The sequence below is a fragment of the Biomphalaria glabrata genome, chromosome 1 (genome assembly GCF_947242115.1).
Source record: "Biomphalaria glabrata chromosome 1, xgBioGlab47.1, whole genome shotgun sequence".
NCBI classification, from domain to species: Eukaryota; Metazoa; Mollusca; class Gastropoda; family Planorbidae; genus Biomphalaria; species Biomphalaria glabrata.
The window spans coordinates 75,404,727-75,425,044 of NC_074711.1; the positions used below are offsets into that span (position 1 = coordinate 75,404,727).

General features: G+C 33.0%; 1 protein-coding gene across 7 annotated transcripts in view; it reads right to left on the reverse strand.

Moving 5' to 3' along the window:
- Window positions 1-972: 972 nt before the first annotated feature.
- LOC106072604 (uncharacterized) overlaps window positions 973-20,318 on the reverse strand; it is a 28,296-nt gene continuing 8,950 nt past the window's right edge. For all 7 annotated transcript variants that reach the window (XM_056014520.1, XM_056014507.1, XM_056014503.1 and 4 more), the window contains 8 exons: window positions 20,142-20,189; window positions 20,000-20,057; window positions 19,803-19,873; window positions 19,067-19,115; window positions 10,052-10,289; window positions 7,100-7,265; window positions 5,169-5,323; window positions 973-4,978 (listed from right to left, as the gene is read on the reverse strand). In XM_056014520.1, the coding sequence (XP_055870495.1) occupies window positions 1,465-4,978; window positions 5,169-5,323; window positions 7,100-7,265; window positions 10,052-10,289; window positions 19,067-19,115; window positions 19,803-19,873; window positions 20,000-20,057; window positions 20,142-20,189 (4,299 nt within the window). In that variant the 3' untranslated portion in view covers window positions 973-1,464. The remainder of the gene's footprint in view (window positions 4,979-5,168; window positions 5,324-7,099; window positions 7,266-10,051; window positions 10,290-19,066; window positions 19,116-19,802; window positions 19,874-19,999; window positions 20,058-20,141; window positions 20,190-20,318) is intronic.

Here is a 20,318-nt window from a genome sequence, read left to right on the forward strand (position 1 = left end):
CAAATCTCTGGTAACTAAAAGTATATAGTTTTTTGTTAAAAAAGCTTCATTTGTATACAATCTCATTTATTTTCAAATATGTATTGTTAAAGCATTCATAAATAAGGAGAGAAAAAAAAAAAGGGCTACATACACTTAACTATCTTTATATCAATTAACAACAAGTGATGATCAAACAAGAATGGGCAAAACCAATTTGTGGAAAGAAGCGCCACATTCAAACTGTTCTCAGGAGGTTTATTTCTTAAATGCTACTAAAAATGACGCGGGTTTTGGGTGTACAGGTTAAGTGTGGGTCTTTAAATGGGAACTTTCCCATTGGAAAATATATAAAATAAGCAAAATATTTAAAAAAATCACTTATCTAAGGGAAGAACACACTTGCAACTATATCTCAATAATGTAGAAGTTATTTCCCCTTCATTATCAAACATAATAGTCAGTTACCAATAATTAAATGAGTAATTGGTTTATATTTTAATTGATTCAAGTTTTGTTAGGTACAATAAATAATTGTTTAATGTTTCAACTTGATTTGAGAATAGGATCCATCCTATTGTCAACCCCAATGAATAATTGTGCAAAGTTTCAAATAGATCCAAGAATGGGTGTGGGAGAAATAAGGTGGGAGAAATAACATGTTCTAACTTTCTACAAGACATGACAGTGTGAGTTGATAAAGTTTCATTTTAAAAAATCCACATTTAGAAATTATTTCAACAAATGGAGCACAGATGTATCTGCCCTGTAATGTCCCAATAGCGCAGAAGGTGCACACTTGAGTACATTAAGAAATTCATTCCTAGTTTAATAGCCACTCATCAACTAACAATAAGATTCAATGTTTTTATCTTTATGTTTAAAATCATTGCTGAGTACGGTATTTTACATATAAAGATCATTACAACCTGACAAAAGTTTTAAATATACAAATAGACCACTATTCCAAAAAAACAACAACAAAGAGATTGATTTCAAGTTTTTACATTCTTTTTTATTAGTTTCATTTAAATTGTATTTAGATTATATGGTAAATAAATTATTCCAGCAAAAATGTTGCAAGTAAAGAGAATCATAACCAACACATACATTCACACATTTTTACCTTAGAAGTTTTAGGGTAAACTTTATGTTACAATAAACATTCAGTCCATGACTTCATTAGTTACAGTTGCAAACAGAACAATTTCATAAGAATACTGTAACTGTATCACCATAAAAAAAATATTTGTGAAATAGTTGGACAATAAGATTTAGGACATAATAGATGTAAAGTACAACCAAAATAATAAACAATTGTAACAATTACATTTATAACAAACAAACAAAAAAATACATTTAAATTTACATATAGAGAATTAATAAATATAAAGTTTAAAAAGTATTTGTGTTTTGCAAATACCACCATTTCTCATTTAATTGTTTTATTTAAATAAATAATAAAATGTATTGATTTAAATTATATCAGCTAGTTTTTATTTTTTTGGTACATGATTCCTCGCTGAAAGCCATGTCATACAATTTCCTTTTTTCTCCTTTAAATTTAAGCACAGAGTGGCTATTTGTGGATTTGTGTTTATTAAAGCTGGAGTTATACTTAACAGGAGATAATAAAACAATAGCCTCTTTGTCAGTTCTACCTACTTTACAGTGTTCTGTCTTGCCAAATGTGTTTTGAATATAAGATTCACAGATATCACCCCAAGAGGAATCTTCAGACTTCTCCTGGGAAACATGCTTTGGAACAAATGTCAACAAATCTTTGTACTCATTTGAAGTTGTTACATCATCTTCCTGTGAAGTCACCTGTGAATTTCTCAACTCACTCTGCACCTGTTTTTTTTTATCCAGCCAAAATACATCTGAATCATATATATAAGTAGCATCCGAAGAAAAATCTTCCATTTGAGAATCTGCATCCAATTGATTTTCTGGATCTTTGAATCTATTTATATCCTCCAGTACAACACGCAAGTCAACAGCCCAGTTAATGGCATTGGAATTGTTTGGTCCTGAGTGTTTCTGTTTGAATACTGGGGAATGTGAACCAGTGCGATTTTCACTCTTTTTCTCTAAAGATTCCTTAAATTTATTAGATAAAACCGGGGAAGAAAACAAAGGACTTTTTGATCTTTCTGGAGGTGTAACTGTATTAGAAAGATGTTCAAAATCAAGTCTACGTCTCTTACCAACTTTTGTTAATTTTTCTTGTAACATGCTTTTGTTAATTGAATCCTGACAATGTCTTGGCCTACTTTTTTGTTTCTTTGAGGGTGACGGGGTGAAGTTTAAAAGATCAACAGAATCATTATCAGAATCTTTAATGGTTGTTTTCTGCAAAACTTTTAGAGTTTCAGACTTATGTGAACACCCAGCTTGATTATACTCTGAATGTATACTACTGGAAACATCCACTTCTTCTAGTGTAGAGGAAAAAGTATTTTTAGAATGTCTTTTTATTTTCAACAATATCCTAGGGCTACCAGTACTGTTAATTTGAATGTCTTTTTTTTTTGAGCTTTCCATTTCCATGTGTTGATTTACCATATTTTTTTTAACTTCTTTTAAATGTGTGTCCAGGCTATGAGCTACTAAGTCTAAACCTTTGACAGAAACATCTTTAGACTTTTGGGTTAACAATGAAATATCACAGCCTTCTTTGAAGTTTTTATAAGATTTTTCAGTATCCAAAGAACTTTGACTACCTACTTCTTCATTTTTAGACCAATCCTTATTTGTATGTAATCTATGTTTAAACGGATTGTGTCGACGAATAACAACAGCAGGACTACCATTGGAGAATTCATTTACTTTGGTATTTTCCTTAGGCATTCTGATCTCTTCTTTTGAATCAACAGTGCTTCTATTTGCAGAAAAATTGAGCTTCCTTCTGTAACTTTTCTCAGAGCAGCTGCTTGTCATCTTATGATTAGCAAAATGAGAAAAATTTGAATGCATCTGTAGCTGTTGAGGTGAAAGTATAATTCCTATATTACTCTGGTCACTATCAGCATACTGGCCTTCATGGTTGAACAAAGTACATGATCTTCTTTTCTTCACACGTTCTGCAATATTTGGAACAGCAGGTAGTGCTAGGTCAGCAATATTTGGAACATTATGTTGATTTTGTATAATTAACTCTTCAGAATTAATCAATGCATTTGAAAATTTGTATTCCTTAATATTATTTAGGTTTTGTTTAGATTTTTTTTTTTTCTTCTTTCCTTTTTCTTTCTTGTCATTATCTATGGAATTGACTGTTGAAACATCAACTTCTTCTGTATATTTTTCTAATGACTGATTTATTCTCTGTCGTGTTTTAACTCGATCTGCAATGTTGGGGGCTGAAGTGAGAGAGTTGTTTACATCTCTACCATTATGATCATTACTATTATAATTCTTGTCTTCATCTTGATTAACATGTTCCATATTTAGTGACAATTGAGAAAGGTTATTTCCATTTTTGTCACCATCTAATTCTTCTGTGTCACAAACTGTATCCATTAAAACCTCACTATCATGTGAAGAGCCTTTCAAGAATTCATTTAGAATTTTTACATCAGGTGACAGAATATTAACATGATTCAATGTGTCCACATTTTCCATTTTTATATCAAGCTCATTATTTAATTTACCAACATTATTTTCTTTAGTAGGAGACAGGTTAAATAATTTTGATGACAAATGACATGTATTGAGGACTTTATCACAAACCTGATTCTGTTTTGTTGGAAGTTCAAGATTAAAACAGTATTCTTGAGCTGACTGCTCATGATGTTCTGTTAGGGCTGTCTGATAAATTAGTGATAGTTTGTCAATAGTTTTATCCACATCATTAGATAGTTGATTAGGTTCATTTATGAAGTTTTTGCTGCAATGTGAATATGATGACATGTTAGACATAGATGTCAATACCACTCTGTGTTTACCTTCATCTGTAACACAAGGCATGACATTATTTTCTGGCAAAACTACATCTAACTCAGATATATTTCTATTTTCATTCAATGTTTCTTCAGGCATGCTATTACCAATGTTTATTTCTTCATAAACCATCTTTTGCTCATGATTCACTAGACCATTAGTATTTTCCTCAATGGCATTGAAGCATTTATCTTTGTTTTTATTTATTAGAATGTTGGGGTAAGTTTTTGTATTGTCAGAAGAAGATTTGCTAATATTGACAAAGTCTACATGCTCAGTGATGACTTTTTCATCAGTAGATAAACTTAAAGAATGAAAATCCTTTATGATATCATCTTGAATACAAATGTCAATGTTGGGATCACGCTCTAATTCAGCATTTGTACTAGATTTGTGCACTGTTTTTTTTAATGATCTAGTATTTTTCTTTAAAGGACTTTCACCAATTAATTTGTTTTTGATCACTGGGGTGCTCAGTGATTTGAACTGATCACTTGTTGGCTCAATATTTACTCCATACTTATTATTGCCAGCTAAGTCTGTCACCTGTGTAAAATCAATCACTCTAATAAGAGATCTGTTAACAGCTTTTTTAGATTCCTGCTTTTTATTTGCAACTGGAGCTGAAAAACACTTGGTACTTCCTAAGCATACACTCTCAGCAAGTGTAAAATTTGGACTGCTTTTGATGGATGGCTGTAAACTGGCCATTGGAGAATCCCTGAATATCATGGAACGTTCTCGAACCCATGGTTTTTTATTTGGTGTTGGCTGGCGTCTACGAGGTGATGTGAACATACCACTAGGCCCTGGGCGTCGAATTACTACAGCTGAAAGACAATTTTCAGTTTGAGGATCCTTCTTGGGAGTTTTGGCCAAAGATAATGATTCTGTAATATCGATTTGGTTATTATTTTTTGAAGTTTGAGTTTCATTTTTTAGTTCTTGTGGATTAATGAGACTAGTTGGAGCTGTTTCCAATGATGGATTTTTTTCCGTTGTCAATGGTGAAATTGGTGATATTACTGGCAAAAAAATTTCTGCACAGTTTTCACTGGGAATAGAATAAAAAGAAAGAAAAAAATCATTAATAAGTTAGCTTCCAAAATAATTAATTGAAATTGAACGATCTGAGATAATTATGCTACATAAATATTAATTTAGTAGCTGGATGTCTTTCAAAGCAAAAGTTATATATTAAAAAAGTTGTATTATGTATTGTAGTTGCAATAGATTAGAGCTACCTGTTTTCATGGAGATCTTGCTTCTGAACACAATGTTTTAATAAAACAGATTGTAAAAATTGAACAGTGGATGGGCTACTGTTGATCAGTGCATCTAAACTTTCATAGTTGGACTTGTCTCTTGCAAAAGCTCTGTGATCATAGCTAGATAAGTGCTGCCAAAGAAACATTTTTGTTTTTTTAAGCAATATACCTTGAATAAATTATTACTTTGTACATTGTAATTCATTGAAAGTACTATGGTTGAAACAACTCAACTGGACCAAACAAAAAACAAACTATTAAATAAGGAGCAAATATGAAGATAGGAAATTTTTAATCATTATTTAACAAGGAGCATTAAGAAGGCTTTGATAAAAATGCATTAGAATATATATTTGTAACTTTTTTCATGTGCTGAGCATTGTGTGGATCATTCAGAAGAATTTCAAAATGCATTTTTGAAAGCATAAAGCTCCCAAGACGGGCACCCTTGAGGTACCAAACCAGACGTTCAATTACCATATTCTCAGTCATGAGATGGGCCTGAGCCCTCATCAGTGGAGGTATTCTTTCCCTTTTTTTGATATAGGAATAAGGGTGGCACACTTCCAGGCCTAAGCAGATGATCACTTGCCCAGGTCTGATTTACAAATGCCAAGAACACAGCACTTGCTTTCCTCCCTATATGATTTAGCAGAAGGTGTGATTTCTATGTTCCCTAAGCGCTTTTGGCTTGTGGTTCTTAACAGTCACTTTTTTTCATCAGCTTTGCGAGCCTCATCAATGGCCTTGGACATAGGAGACTTCTTGGCAGCCTTGTTGAATTTAGCAAAATATTTATTCAACGGGGTGAAATGTTTACCCCACTGGGTGAGAATAATGGGATCTTGTTTATTTACACTTTACATCAAGCATTAGCTATCCCTAAGATCTAACCCAGCTCAAGTGTTGGTACAATCTTCTTGTTTTTCCTCAATCAGTGAACAAAAATTAACCAATTAGTTAATTAGGTGATGAATTATTTTGTTTGGTATCTTACAAGGGAAAGAAAATGTACTTGAATGAAGTGGCAGCATAAGTTGAACTAGTTCCCTGTATACTTAGTGTAAAGAATTTGGTCGTTGCCTACAAGTTTGAAACTAAAAATAGATAGCTATGAAAGCTTCTATTTTCATTACACTTAGCTGGCACAGAGATTAGTGCACTGACTTGAGCCCTTGAATTCAAGTGTTAGATCTTTTTTTAAAAAATAAAATGCATTTAAAAAGCTATCACAGTAACCTTCACAAAGATACCTGTACCTCATAGTCTCATAGGTGTGACTGGCAACACTGTTGCTGACTCCTTGGCCCACCAGGGAGGGCTAACACCAACTACCGAGCAGGCTGTGAGTTTCCATCATGCTATAGCATAGTAGTTTTTTTTTAGCGCTCGGACCAGTACCAAAAAGTGGGATCACATGAGGTGCCCTGACCATGCTTCCCTGAGGTGGAGGCTATTATATCACAGTGAAGGACAGGCCACTGTCCTGTTGGCTCATATTTTGCAGGACTAAGGCTTAGCTTTGAATCATTGTGCTCCTGCTGCAGGGAAGAAGAGGAAACAGTGTCTCATATTCTTTTTAACTGCCTTCTGTCTCGACAGGTCTGGGAAACTACAAATTCTCAACCTGTACGGTAACATATATGCACTACGCAAAACGGCCTGGGTTTCTGCAAGAGAGGATTTGAACCTCTCAATCCCTCACTCAAATGGAGTTTGATGATGATGATGTTAATCAAGGACCAATCTATGCATAGATCTGTGCATAATGTATTTGCTCTATTTTTTCTGTTTATTTCACATCCCCTGTACTAAGTCTAAAAAGATGAACCAGTATGTTGCTGGCCACTGATTTATTGAGGTATAATACAAAATTAAAGTTATTCAATCATAATGAGGTTACTTACTTCATTTAAGTTGTTGTATTTCATTTCACAACAATCACAATAGCCTTGCTGTTTGTTAATCTGTGTAGACTTTTTAAGGTGAACAGCAAGATTCCCTCTTACTTCTCCAGTAGTAACAATAGGAACACCAACAACAGCACTAACAGGAGAAACTCTAACAGGTGCTCTGCAAAACATTATTTCAACATACAATGTCACACAACTGATTGAGGTCATTTCTGCAAAACATTATTTCAACAAACAATGTCACACAACTGATTGAGGTCATTTCAATGAAGGTGTTCTGCAAAATATTATTTCAACATACAATGTCACACAACTGATTGAGGTCATTTCAATGAAGGTTTTCTGCAAAACATTATTTCAACATACAATGTCACACAACTGATTGAGGTCATTTCAATGAAGGTGTTCTGCAAAACATTATTTCAACATACAATGTCACACAACTGATTGAGGTCATTTCAATGAAGGTGTTCTGCAAAACATTATTTCAACATACAATGTCACACAACTGATTGAGGTCATTTCAATGAAGGGAACAGAAAAAAATTTTAGGACATTTTTTACACCCACATTTGTGAACCACCACATCGAGGAGACCTAATAAGCACAAGTTGTGAAATTCTATTTAAATTAGGTAGAAATTAATAACATTTAGTTGTTTTTTTAAAATAATGTTACAAATCAATTTAACTAAAAACTACATGAGATTTACTGCACACACAAAGAATGGATGCAAAGCAACTTTGTTTGTACCATTTAGAGGAGAAAACTTTTGACAGCTTTTTTCTCTTGCCCTTCGCATCTAGTCTCTAGCTTTTTATATCTGGTCCAAGCAGTCTGAACATTCAATAATAACCAGCCATGGGCTTTTAAAACATATGCTCTAGAATATTCTAAATATAAATACTATATATATTGCTCACTATTGCATTAGATTATATATAGATCTACATCTAGAATATCTAGATTTCAGTCAACTATCCACTTATCTAGTCCAAGTTAGATAAATTGTTTTGCTTCCAGGAGAATTGTGATTATTAAATGTTATCATAATCATTTGTTGTCAATAAATTCTTTCCAGATCTAATCTATTGAACTCTATCTATTTAAGATGGTCTTCTTGATCCAGATCTAGAGTTAGCTTTCAATTTTATCGTCACTAATTCTTCTAGACATAAATCTAATCTATTCTATAGATATAGTGTCTAGACCTCAGATCAAGATGTGCAAAGGTAAAGCGCATATATACTAAGGCATGATGATGATAGGCCATCTAGGCTGCCATACCCACACCTGTGGCTGGGCAGTCCAGGGCACATCACACATCCAGGCAACCATTCAAGATCTTGATCAAGAGTATTCAAATGAAAGAATCTAGATCTAGATCCAGACATCTTATCTATCTAGAATGATTCAAATCATTGAAGATCTAGATGAAGACTTTTAGACCTAGATAAAACTAGATGGTTTCAAATTAGAACTAGATCTATGTTAATAGACCAATATAGGATATGCGCATGTAAAAAATAAATCAAGACTTAGTTCGCATTCTTCTAGAAATGGAAAAATAATAAAATCTGATTTTTTTGTAAATGAAAAGATTTTTTTTTTCATCAGAGAAATATTGTGGGGGAAAAAAAGTACTTTTAGTCTGAAAAAACGTATCAGACAAAATTTTCACTGTCATTGAAATGCTGATTATCGAAACCGTTTGACCAATCTTGATAAAACTTGGCAGAAATGTTCCTTGGGTACTAACTGGAACCGTAACGTATGTATGGTAGCCCTGAAACAAACTTAAGAGCTTAAAAAAAAAAATTGCTCAACTCTATTAAAGCCTTAGTATTTTATAGATCTGGGCCATGTTAACCAGTCTACATGATGAGACAAGACGGAGAGGTCATGGATGTGCAGAGATGAAAATATCAAGATCTAAATTAGGCCTAATTCAAGAAAACAATTTTTTACTTTTACACATGAACATACAAATTAGTGTCTATTCATTTCATTCTTTAATCAAAATTAACCTTCAAATTTGAGTTTACAAAACATTTTTTACATAAAATCGTTCGTTCTAAATGTAAATAGCTTTAAACGCCTTGACATACTTTTCCGTAACTCGCTGCACCATTACATGCGCCGAGTAGTGATACAAATGAAATTAACGTCAGAAGTCATAATATCGTGCATTATAAAGTCATATTATTAAACTAATAAACTACTTACATAATACAATTTACTTCCCAATGTGTTTTTTTAAAGCATTTAAGCTTACAGCTACCGATTCGGTTTAACTTTAAGTCTTTATTTTCAATTTACTTTTTTCTTTAAGATTTACTTATGCACATTTAGACCTCTTAAGAACATAGCTACATATATACAAAAAATTTCATTCATCATGTCGTCATAACGTGAGTGTAGCTAGATCTAGGTCAACACAAGCCATTTAGATTTAGTGTTTAGTTATTGACTGGACTACTATGGCATTCAAGTTTTTTAAAATTCTAGATATAATCTACATAAAATTAAACTAACAATGGTATATTAACAGTTACATTCACGAGTTCGCTTTAATTATAAAATATATTTGACATCTTGATATTGTGCACTTCTAAATACACAAGCAAATGTTTTCATTCAATAATTGGATCTAGATATCTAGGTCAAATAGCTATTTTTAGCTCCATTCATAATATTTTTATATTCTTGAATTTATGCATTCGCTTTACTTATTATTTTCTTTAATTGTTTTTAATGCACTATATCAGTAACTATTTCAGTGATACACAAATTAAGACCTGCGGGCAGCGGGTAATATATGGGTAGTATATAATAAAGATCAACTTTTAAATTACTTAAAAGTGTGATTTTTGCATTTATCCCCCCAAACAACAAGCATAGTACATAAAACAAATTAAATTACAAGTAATACTAAATTTCTACCACCTTTTTTCTTCTCCTTTATGCTCAGTTAAAAAGGGTTCAAGACATGGTAACTTTTGTACTGGTAAGCACTTGCGTGTCTTGTAGTGATTCTGCACCTTTAACTTGGCTTCTCCAAAGGGGCAAATTCCAGGAGGTGCTAGCAAATTTATTTTTGGCCAACAGGGAAGTTCAGATTTGACTGGTCTGTAAAGTTTATTGATGGCTTCAAACTTTATGAATGGCCCCTTTAGTTGTTTCTCTGGCAATGATAAAACAAATTTGTACAAATATAATGCTAGACATAACATTTTTAACTGAGTATATTTTCCTAAAATGGTTATTATAAATTTACTTACTATAGAATAGTCTATTAGGTCTGATATTTTTTTTAATTTTTTATTTATCACCAGTTAATGTAGAAAAAACAAACTAAACTTGTTATTATATCCTTGAAAACCAACCATTTAAAGACTTTTCATCTTTTAAACAGAAAAAAGAAAAACATAAATGTTTTAAAATAATTATTTTATAAACAATGTAGTAATTCTGCTCCAGGTCAGGCAGTTATGGTATGCATAAGTGCACTGTTCGACACTGTATATGGACAGACTGATTAGCAAGGAGAGACCATAGACATAAATATATAGACTGGAAAAAGGAAATAATTTCATGTAACTTGAAAACAGGTATATCGTGGAAGCGTGGTCGAGAGGCCAAGTGTGCTTGAACTTGGCTACCTAGAAGGGGGCTCGAGGTTCAACACCCGACTCGGGCAGAGTTGTGTTTACTGAGCGCCTAAAGGCAGCACGGAAAACCAACTCCTAGATACCCCCTCCCCCCCACAAATGAGATTGGACCAAAAGCGCTCTGAGCATGCTATAAGCATGAAAGCAGCGCTATATAAAAGCTATAATAATAATAATAATATCTGATGCAAATGCATTTATAAATTCTGGAAAGTCGCATGATCTTAAGTTTTGAAAATTAAAAACAAACTAAAACGATTTCCTTTGTTGTTGACGGTCTCCATAACCTTATTCATGGCTGTCATCTCATCGCTTCAAATGTTTAATTTTAGTTTTAAGACAATAACGTTGAAGAAAATAAGCAGAGCAAGTTATAATGCTCGTAGTCCAAGGCACAAAGGGACAAGCCTAGATTAATTATAATCACCTGACTAGATCATGGTCTATAGTTCTGAGTAGTACTAGTACTCAGCCGTACTACTAGTGACTAGACTACTAGACTTTAGAAGTAGAATATATCTAGATTCTAGTAGTCATAGATTGACTCTTGAGTAGTGCTGTGTGTTTTTAGCCTACCTAAATCGCCACAGTCCAGCGCAGGACGAGCGGTCAACCGTGACCAGTGACAGTACACGCCAGTTCAGCAAGGACCAATGTCGTAAATATTAAGCGCGCAAGTCACGGCGAAAGTGATCAACTGGAGTGGTCAAGAAGGTTCGAGTAGGCCAGTAGAGACACTATATAAGAGCGAGTGTGTCAGAAGTACTTCACTTCACGTTACCTTGCAATGTGACCAGTACGAGGTGAGAACCAGCACGGTGTGTGAAGTCAGGCGGAGCAAGGCTAGGTTTTTGGACAATGTGATATTGTTGCAAACTGTACAGTGTTGCAATGTATTTGAAATTAAATTGCTACTGTAACTTTGGCGCCCTGAGTTGTGAGGTTCTTTAAGTTCATTGTGTCGTGTGGTGCAGTGAGAAGAGAGCCTAGATAGTAGGAGAGATTGTAACACTGGTGTCGAAGTGGGATCTGATCTACTATGGCTCGTCTGAAACTGCTGTACGAACTTGAATTGTAGGAATTGTTTGGACTAGGAAGTAAACTATCTTCAACTCTGAAGGAATAGCCTAAACATGTAAAACATTTTACAAACATTTTTTACAACAAAATAAAATCTATTAATTTATGTTATTAAGGAGATATAACTATAATAATGTTAATATTACATATCTATACTATAAAGTAGAAAGTAAGGCATATGTATGTATGTATGTATGTATGTCAGGAATAGAAATAAAAACCGCTTGACCAATCTTGATAAAACTTGGCAGAAATGTTTCTTGGGTACTAACTTAGACTGTAGTGTATGTATTGTAGCCCTAAAACAAACTTAAGACCCTCCAAAAAAAAAAAACGTTGACAGACTCCAATAAAGCTATAGTATTATATTGATCTGGAGGTGCGGTGGCTGAGCGGTAAAACGTTTGGCTTCTGAACCAGAGTTTGAATCCTGGTGAAGACTGGGATTTTTAATTTTCAGATCTTCGGGCGCCTCTGAGTCCACACAGCTCTAATGGGTACCTGACATTAGTTGGGGAAAAGTAAAGGCGGTTGGTCGTAGTGCTGGCCACATGACACCCTCGTTAACCGTAAGCCACAGAAACAGATGTCCTTTACATCATCTGCCCTATAGACCACAAGGTCTGAAAGGGGAACTTTACTATTATATTGATCTAGGCTTTGTTTACAATGTTGACATGACAAAAGATCGAAAGGATTTAGATCTAATTTTAAGAACTACACTTTGCACATATAGTTTTTTACTTTGACACATGAAAATACAAAATATAGTCTATTGATTTCATTATTTAATAAAATTAACCTTCAAATTTGTGTTTCAAAAGCATTTTTACATAAATTTGTTCCATACATCTGCAAATTCAGAACGTCCTGACTTACTTATAATACCATTCATTTAACAAATCGGGTAAACCCGTTTTAATTGTACTTTATATCCTATTCATCTATCGCTCCTTTCGTTTTTAATAGATATGAATGTATTGGCTTCGGGTAAACCCATTTTGGCAAAACTAATTTTATTTTCGTAGTGAAAGAGAAAAACTTGAAAGGATCATTAGCTAAGTTTAACATACAACTAAATCCAATCCACTAGATTAGTAAGCACAAACTAGGACCTGCATGCCACGGGTTATGTCAGGCTAGTAGATCTATATATGTGATGTCACTGCATACACTTATAAAGAACTAAATCTAGTAGTTTTAACAGTACCTAGTCATTGTGATCTTGATATAGACTAGACTATTTATAGTACAACAAATGATGCCTGGTTGTGCAGTTTGTGGGCTGGTCTGTCGTGTCATTTGGACTTATCAATGGTCCCTGGCTAAAACCCGAACCACTCCCATCCCCCATTGTCATGTAAAGTAAATTATCTTCAACTGAAGGAACATTCTAACATTTTACAAACTATTTGATTTTGATCTAATCTTGATCTTAAATGAGCGAAGATATAAATTATAAACTTCTCATAAGGTGATCCATTATTTCTTTGCTCTTATAATATCAATTAAGCCCTTAATTTTCAATTTTATATCTGAGAAATTGAGATTTACTTTTGTAACAGATAGATCTTGATCCAAACTGGTTAAGCAATGATATGTATTACTATATTACATACATTTTATATACAACTCAATAAGTTTCTTTGCTGTTGTTTTTTTCTCTAACAGATTTTCAAAAAAAAAATATTAACATCTGGTTGAAATGGAGAAAGGCAAGAGGAAAAAGAAGAAAAAAAGAACCCTGAAGAATAGGATTTTTTGGACAGTACAGATTTCAATGAAAGGCATAAACTAAATCCAATGGTAGGTACCAGCTATCCATCTTTTAAATAAACAAATTTTAGAATAACAGGATTTTAAAAAAATATGTTTTACTTTATGACAGTTGCCCAATTAGATATATTTTCCTGTCAGGCTGATTAACAGTAGACATGATTATCTTTTTGTCACACACAAAATATTTTTTTCTTTTTCTAGATTGACAATCTTAAACCTAAAACACTAACAAACACAAGTGATGTAGTGATTTGTAAGGAAGCTCTAAAAAAGGTAAAAATTTATACTTCATAATGTTACTCATAATAAACATTATATACACCAAGCTGAAAACAGGAGATAAACATATTTGCAATTTAAAAAAAAAATAATTCATTTACAGAGCATAGTCTAGAATTTGAATTGAAACAAAGACTTGAACCTTAGCCGCATAGATGTGAGCAATTAAAAAAAAACACAGTATCTTGAAATCATTCTGATAAATGGAAAAAAAAAAAAAATGAGCTGACTCAGCCCAGCTTATTGTACACAGCACACCACTGTGCTGACACTGATCTGTGCACTGCACAAAATTTTAAAATTCTACTCAGCCATCCATGGTATCTTAGAAATTGAGCCAAATATAGGAATCAATGGTTATTCATGAAAGTCTGTGGCAATTTCAAATCATCGTTAATGAGGCATGTCATTATGTGAGGACTCACTGTATTCCTTAAATAACTTAATAATAAACTCGCACCAGTGTTCAAAATACTTTTTGAAGCTTCATATATATAAGGATGAGTACCAAGTGACTGGAACTGTCACTCCCCTATTTAAAAATGGAGATAGCATTCAATAAACGTTAATACCATAGCTTGTAAAAATATTAAAATACGTTGGCCTTAGTGGACTCAGGATTTCTTGATAGTGAAAGAAAAAACTGCAATAATAAATAGCTTCAAATTTTATAGCTATAATAGTATAATAATACATATTTGGATTTTGTCTTGTTAACATAAACTTTAATCTATTTAATTTTTTGTCAAAGAAAAATATTTTACACCATTTATCTTATGTACAAAAGGTATGTAGTAGTGAATATTACTTGACATTACTATTTCTATTTTAATACACTATTTTATTTAATATTCTGTGACTATACTACAGGATATAAGAAGGTATATGTGTTTCCTTTTTTTATTTCCTCAGGAGATGACCCAAATGATGCCTCTCCAGGAATCTAACAAAGATATGATGGAAGCATTATAAAAGCTAGTGACAGTCCACAAATGTATTCTTAATGGCTTGAATGTTACAAGCTATGTCAAGAAAGCAAATTATTTATAAAGAAAAAAAAAAGTAAAATTCCCCTTTCAGACCTTGCGATCAATTGGGCAGATGATGTAAAGGTTATCTGTTTTTTGGACACGGTTACTGAGGGTGCCATGTGGCCAGCACAATAACTGAATATTCTTCATTATGGGAGAACACTTCAATAAAAAAGACTGAAGCATTATGAATAGTTGATAGTGTTAATTTATGCTTACAAAAGGCGTGAATGTGACAGAGAGAGAGTGTGTGAGCTAATAACATGGTGGTCAAGTTTGTTGTATTAAATAATTGTTAAATTACTTTTAGGTACAAGTAGCAATAATGCTATGTAATGTTAAAATGTAGAAATCATTGTGTTATATTAAAAAAAAAAGAAATTTTGTGATTTAAGGTCTTTCTGTGTAGTAAATATACTGCACTCTTAATAATTTCTTCCAGTATATTATGTCATTTATTGAATGATATTAAAGAGCTTCCAAATAAATATGTCTTAATATGATTCTTTACTTTTTATTTCATAATACCAGTAATAATAATAAAAATAATCTTAATTGTCATGGAGGAAATGCATTTACATTTACTATGCTAGCAAAATATTTTATATGAAGGTCCCATAAAGAAGAGCTGTTACATTATATTCTAAAAAATGCATTACATTTGCTTATAGCTCTAAAAATATTTGACAAATTGTTTTGCACTAAACAATTGTTAAGATAAAACTTGAAATTCTGCAAATCACTAAAATGCAAAATAATAAAAAATATTGCGAGAGACATACTGCAATGTAGGCCTAAATTCTTAGATAGGAAAGGTTCAATGCACAATGTCCCTGATGCTAATGGTGTCTGGACAGAGGATGTGAAGGATTTTACAAGGTAAAAAAAAATTAGTGCTTTTCTGATGACAGCATGAGTTGTTTTCAGCTATATTTCAATTCCATATTTATCATATAGCACATTTTAAGTATAAATATATATATATATTTTTTACAAAGAAATCTCTCTTGAGCTGAATTGGGGAGACTCTAGCATTGATGATCATAGCTTTGACAGCAGGTTTTCATCTATGATACTTTTGTTGTTGGTTACAGATTCTACTGTCTCATCCATATTAATAGGTTGTGTGTAAGTTTTCATCTATGATACTTCTCTTGTTGGTTACAGATTCTACTGTGTCATCCAGAGTAATAGATTGTTATTATAGTCTTGTTAATTTTAAGTAGCCTACTAGCCAAATTTTAGACTACATGGCTTTTTTTTTAATGAAACAGAAGTGCGATGTCATCAAAAAGATTTAGTCAACGTTGAATTAGTGAAATTAGGTATTTTTTCAGCAGATGTCCAAATAGACTAAAATTTAAACAGTTTTAGAACAAAAAATGAACATTCTGATTGGTATATATTATAGGCTCGCTTAGAGATTTAAAATAATAGTGAAAAGATTATAATACTTATATAGCAGACCTGCCTACCAAAAAAAGTCCAAATGCGTAACACTTACGGTCAAAATGCGTATTTTGGAACCAGAATGCGTAACACTTACGTGATCCTCTATTTTGTCATATATATATATATATATATATATATATATATATATATATATATATATATATATATATATAATATTAGATGTCATGATTAGATCTACAATCTAAATCTAGATCAATAGAGATTATATCTAGACTAGATCTGGATCTATGTCTATATAATGAATATAATCTACTCTAGATCTGGGCTCAAAAGTGTTACCGATGCCGTGGATCCGCTAGATCCAAACTTTCGTAGGCCTACCTTCATACTTGATCTATTCTATACTAAGACTAAGAATCTAGTCTAGATCTAGACTAGATGATAGTAGATGTTATCGATCTAGATCTAGTCAATCTAAATTCTAAATCATACTAGATCTATAACTAGTTTGTAGGGTAATGTAGAGAATCATAACGTAATGACTAGCTAGACTCGAGCTAGATCTATTCCTGTATAACAAGTTATCTAGATTCTAGATCTAGAATCCTGATCTAGATCTAGACTAGATATCTACAATGTCACTCAATGTGTTTTTAATCGATAGCTGTTCGATTTTTTTTTCTATACAAATGAATATAAGAATCAGGAATGCACCAACATAATTAATTTCTACTCATGAACTTACAAAAAAAAAAAAGTCACGTTGGTCAGCTAACTGACAGTACCAACCTGGTACCAACCCGCCACTCCCTCACTCTCGCGTTCTTTATTTCTAGACATCTAATTGTTAAGTACCAATCAACGTATAGATCTGGGCACATTGTGTTCACCCCACCTTTTCTGTTTCGCCCCTCTCCCCACAGGTGGGCTTAGCGTGACCTCGGTGACCGCTTGTAAGCTAGTCTAGAGAGGAGAAAAAAAAAGCATACGAAATGCGTAACGCGACGGGTTAAATGCGTATTTGCGTACTGGCGGTCATTTTTGGGAGATTTTGCGTAACGAATACGCATTTTGCGTAACGGTAGGCAGGTCTGATATAGGTTATGGCTGAAATAAATATTGTTATAAACCTGGTGGTGGCACAGATGGGGGTAGTGGTGTGAGTGTAGTCAGTCGACGCAAATCGCCCCAGGCCAGCGCTAGACGAGTGGTCAACCGTGACGAGTTACGACGATCGGCCGAGACGAGTGTCAACAAGAGGGTTCGGGAAGAATCGCCGTCGTGAACAGAGCTCATTAGCGTCCCGAGAATTGCAGTCATCTGACCACCTAGAAACGTCGAGCGGCGTTCTGTCCGGTTCTAGAAGGACAGTAGGGACCCTATATAAAGAGCGGAGGTGTCGCAGTCAAGACGGTTCAGAAAGCGGGTTCACGACAGGAGTTCAGAACACGGTCGACTACAGCACAGTTCAACGGTGTGGTTCTGTACGGAGCATTACGACGGTTCAGTGCGGAGTACTGTCAAGTACAGTTGAGACGACCGGCGTCTTGATGTTGGTCTTTGATCGAGTCCGACACATCGAGCCCAAGTGTGTGAAGTCAGTCCCGAACTGTTGAACCCAGTGCAAGCCCGGAACGAGACGGAGAGGCCAGTGCAAGACTTGATACGGCGGAACGGTGTTATCGGAGAGATATTTGTTATCGCAGAGCTATTTGTACTGTTCTATGTGCTGTCAATTGTACAGTATTGGCTGTTATTTATGGACATTAAACCTTTACGTTATTTTGGAGCCCTGACTTGTCAAGTTCTTTAAGTTGGTGGTGTATGGTGCAGTTTGCAGAGAGCCTGGATAGTGAGATTCGTAACAATATGAATACTTTACTTTTACACTGCTCATAAATGCTGTATAATAAAATCCACAAAATTGTCAGTCACAAATTTTCGTTTCATAAAACTCTTTTATCGGCTAGTCTATATATTTATGTCTATGGGAAAGACAGTTGATTCTGCCTAAGTGAAAGGAAGAAGATAAGGTCTTGTGCTCTGTGTGGATTGCCTGGTCAGGAAGGTGTCTGAGAAACAGTGGAAAGAATGCTTGGAAAACATTCCTAGTGGTTTAAGAGGCAACAATTCTTCATACAACCAGAAGATAGAGAATGAAACAGACTGTAGCCTTGGGATAGCAGTGACAGTGAATCTTGCAGGATTGAGAAGACAAGACACATTTTTAGTGAACCTTGTAGGATAGAGTTAAAAGATCTGAAAACCAAAACTGTTATCTATGTTTGTGGTGTCTTCATATCACCTGTAAATAAACATCATTATCCTTTTATATTTCCTTTTGTTGATTTGCCTCTTAAGTCTAAAACTATAGGTAAGTTAAGTTACATAAGATCTAAACAAAGTTGTCGTCTCCTTTCCATTACGACTAAAACAGAAAGATTTAAAAACTCCTTTATCCCACTTTCGGTCAGAGTGTTACAAGATCATGTTGTCATCGAGAAGTACATAGAAGTCAAATTCATAAAGCGCTGGTTGTGAATGTGTATGTTGTTTCGTGTGTGAATGTTATTCGAATTTTTCATCTATATTGTTATTGTACAGTAGTTACGCTGAGGTTGTCAATTGTAGTCAAACTGAATTTCCATTTGATTGGATCAATAAAAATTATCTTATCTTAATAAAATAAAATAGCCCTGTTTACTTACTTTTTTTCTTATTTCCAATTATTTGAGGATTGACAGTACTTGCTTCATCCTAGATGGATAAAGAAATATAAAAAAAAACAAAGTTTAAATTAAGTGTAATTGTATCAATTAGTTTGGATCAGTCCATGTTATTTAATTAAAACCATTGCATGTTTTTTTTTTATTTGTACAACAAAATATTAAAATAATAATAATTATAATAATTTATTCTCGTAGGTCTATAATTCCCCTAGATTTTGACATTAGCATGTAGCTTTTATAGTTTTTTGTTATGAACTTTTGAAAAAGCACATTTTTTGTGTTTTTTTATCTCCCTTTTTAAAATAGGCTAAATAAAAATAAATTGCATTACTTGACAACTTTAAAAATAAAATTGAGCATATTCTATGTGGGTATACTTATGTTTTATTTCTGGGAGCTTTATAGTTTCTCTTAAAATGTCCAATGGCTTTGAAGACCACAAGAAATAAAAAAAAAATGGGTTTTAAAATGTGTAACTTTAAAAATATTTTAGCTAGAGGCATAAATTTGGTAATCGTTAGTTCTATTGAAATAAATTTAAAAATAAGCTATGTGATAATTTTGAAAAATTGGTTTGGGTCCCTAATATTAAAAATATAGATAAATATATGCGACTTTATCTTTCATTTTTGAAGAAATTTATTGGAAATAATTATAAAACTTTCTACATTTCAGGAACAGAATTAACAAAAATTAATTTCATAGTTTAACATACCTCATCTTTAGATTCATTTTTGAATTCTCTATCAAGCTTTTTAAGTTCTTTTTCCAACCATTTACTTGCAGCTGAAAAAACAAAAAGTTTTTCAAATATAGGTGTTACTAGTTATCATAGTAAAATTTGATGTTTCTTTTCAATTAATACTACCTATGTTCTACTTTGAAAATAATATAATCCTAAATGCATTTTACCTTCAAGAGATATAATTTTTATGCCTAGTTTTTCTGCATTTGCCACAACAGAGCTAGCCTGCAAGAAAAGATAGATTGCCTGAAGTGCCTTGAAATATCATTCCTAATTATGTAAGCACTAACCAAATGAAAAAGTACTTACTTGATTTTTAGCACACGCTATCTGAGCTAATGCTTTTCCTCTTGATACCTAAAATTAAATTAAAGATCAGAAAACTAATTAAAGAAGAATAATTAACATAAATTAGAAAAGTTATGCAGTCTATTTATTAAGATATTGTACAAATCTATACATAATATATGTAACACACATATTTTC